General features: G+C 37.2%; 1 protein-coding gene across 1 annotated transcript; it reads right to left on the minus strand.

Moving 5' to 3' along the window:
- Positions 1 to 523: 523 nt before the first annotated feature.
- LOC135157087 (octapeptide-repeat protein T2-like) lies at positions 524 to 871 on the minus strand. Its single transcript, XM_064111586.1, has one exon. The coding sequence runs from the start codon at positions 869 to 871 to the stop codon at positions 524 to 526; it is 348 nt and encodes a 115-aa protein (XP_063967656.1).
- Positions 872 to 2,473: the final 1,602 nt, after the last annotated feature.

Raw genomic sequence — 2,473 nt, forward strand, 5'->3', positions numbered from 1 at the left:
ATAAATTATAAACTATCTTCACATCTTCAGTAGATCTTTCTTGATTTTCTTCAAGAAAGTTTAAAATATTTCTTACAAATTCAATTGAAATAACAATATGTCCAATAACCCAATAAGGAGCATTGATACATCAATGGAAATGGCATGCCCAAACTGGGCCTACACTGGACAACAACAAAAAATCATCAATTCGAGCAATGGAACACTAACCTTGATATTTGAAATGACTAAATCCATTAATTGGTATATAATTTGGGTGGGGGTGATAGCAGTGAAAAAAAAAAAAAAATCTTTCATTATTTAGACGCATGTTACTATTCTTTGGGATATAGGATGATTTGATCCATTTAAAAATAGATCACTGTTTCATGTTGAAAAGAACAAGGCATTCAAGTGTTGAAAATTAAGTGTGTTGATTTTGGTTGTATTGCTTCATCCTTGCTCTGTCTCTTTCTATGCTTTCTATCCCCATCTGTCTCATCCCCCCTCTCTTTCTCTCCCTCTCTCTCTCTCTATCTTTCAATCATCCCCTATGTTCCCCTTCTCTTTCTGACAATCTCTTCCCTTCCCCCTTCTCCCCCACCTCCCTCTCTCTTCGTCTACCTCTTTCTCTAGGACTATAACCCTGCTTCATATGCATACTCCCGATTACTCTCTTTTTACCAGTCTCTCCGCTCAACGTTGTCTCCACTCCCTCAAACCTTTTCCTCCTCCCCTCCTCTTCCTCCCCTCCTCCTCCTTCTTCTCCTCCTCCCCCTTCTCGACTTCCTCCTCCTCTTCCTCTCTGTCCCTCTCCCATTCCCTCGTTCTCCTCCTCCTCTCGTTTACATCCCTCCTCTCTCCTCCCTCTCTCCTTCACTCTTTTTCCCATCCCTGATACTATGAGCTCTCCATCAAATCAATTAGGCTGAACAAGTAGAGACAGACTCATGAAAGGCGGGAGACGCAAGTATTCCTTATCTGTTCCGAGTTAATAAATGACGACAGCTCAAAAGGAACCCCACATCCAGCCTTCATCCTGCCACAGTGAGGGGTACTCTCTTGGCAAACGTGGCTTTCGTTTGTAAATGATTTCTCAGAACAAGCAACTATAATGATTATCATAATACGGAGGCATCTTGGTCTAGCGGTTACGACTCTCATCTTTCAATCAAAGGGACGCGGGTTCGAATCGCAGCCATGGCTTGTTTTCCTTCAGCATGAAATTTACCCACATTGTGCTGCACTCAACCCAGGTGAGGTTAATGGATACCTGGTAGGGTTCATTCCTTGAAACCTTTAACGCCTACATGGCAACTCAGCTACAGCCAGGGTAATAATATGATGCCAAGTATCAAGGGCAGCAGAGTAGTATATTATGCAATTATAACTGCGCTATATAAATGGAACATATTATTATTATTATTATAGTTATGATAATAAGAATCAACTAGGAATATGACGCCAACAAATACATATCAAGCAATTCACATTTCTTCCTAAAGTAAGATCCTCTTCGGCAATTTTCTTAATTAATTACATGTAACACAGAAATTTTAAACTGTCTGAATTTTTTCTATACCACTTCAGTATCTTATTTGCAAGTGGATTAATAATAAATTAATGTATTTATCAAAAACGTGTTATTTCAACAACTGTAAGCGAAAACCCCTCAGGAAAAAGGAGCTTAGCAATTATTACTTATCACGGTGCCACGTTATTGTAAATGACACAAAATACACTGAATAAAAGAAAACATAGTGACAATGGTAAATGTTCATAACCTCTTTTCAAAATCTACAATATAACAAGCAAACTTTGATTGATGCTAACAGAACAATCAATAAATGATTACAGCTAACAGCAGATTCATCATCGTCATTGTCATCTTTCTTTATGCAGCATCTCATTTGTCCTTATTTCAGTATTTCCACTCTTCCCGAAATTCGGGAAATTTTTATTTTTTCCAGGAAAGGTTCAGAGAAATAAAAAAATTCCAGGAAATTCAGGGAAATCCAAAAATTACAATTAAATAACAATTAAATGTAGCAACTCTTAATATTCATGTTATATTGAGAAAATTAGGCCTATTTACTTCCAGACATACATCTAAAAAAAATTCCGCTCGCGCTCCACGCTCGCATTTAGTAATTTTGTTCCTATTTTTAAAGAGGGCGTGAAAAAAAAGGTTAAATTCCTTGATTTTGGTCACTTGGACCAAATTTAGGCTCACTGTATTATTGCCCGATTTTTGATAAATATAAAAATCTAAAATTCCAGGAAATGTCTATTAATTTTGGGAAATTTGGGATTCATTTTCGGGAAATTTGATTTGGATCTGCCCTATTTCCCCTTATCATATATGTAACACAAAATGATCAACAAATGAAAGATGACATGCACAGACAGCTTGAAATGAACATCACGTTCCTCTGGGGAAACCAACAATGCCTTCTCAAATTTACTTCTTCATTTTCTCGCAAATGCAGCATTT

This window comes from Lytechinus pictus, chromosome 16 (genome assembly GCF_037042905.1).
Source record: "Lytechinus pictus isolate F3 Inbred chromosome 16, Lp3.0, whole genome shotgun sequence".
NCBI lineage: Eukaryota > Metazoa > Echinodermata > Echinoidea > Temnopleuroida > Toxopneustidae > Lytechinus > Lytechinus pictus.

Coding starts and splice junctions, on each gene's coding strand:
- LOC135157087 (XM_064111586.1), bottom strand. CDS start 871: ATGGGAAAAAGAGTGAAGGAGAGAGGGAGGAGAGAGGAGGGATGTAAA.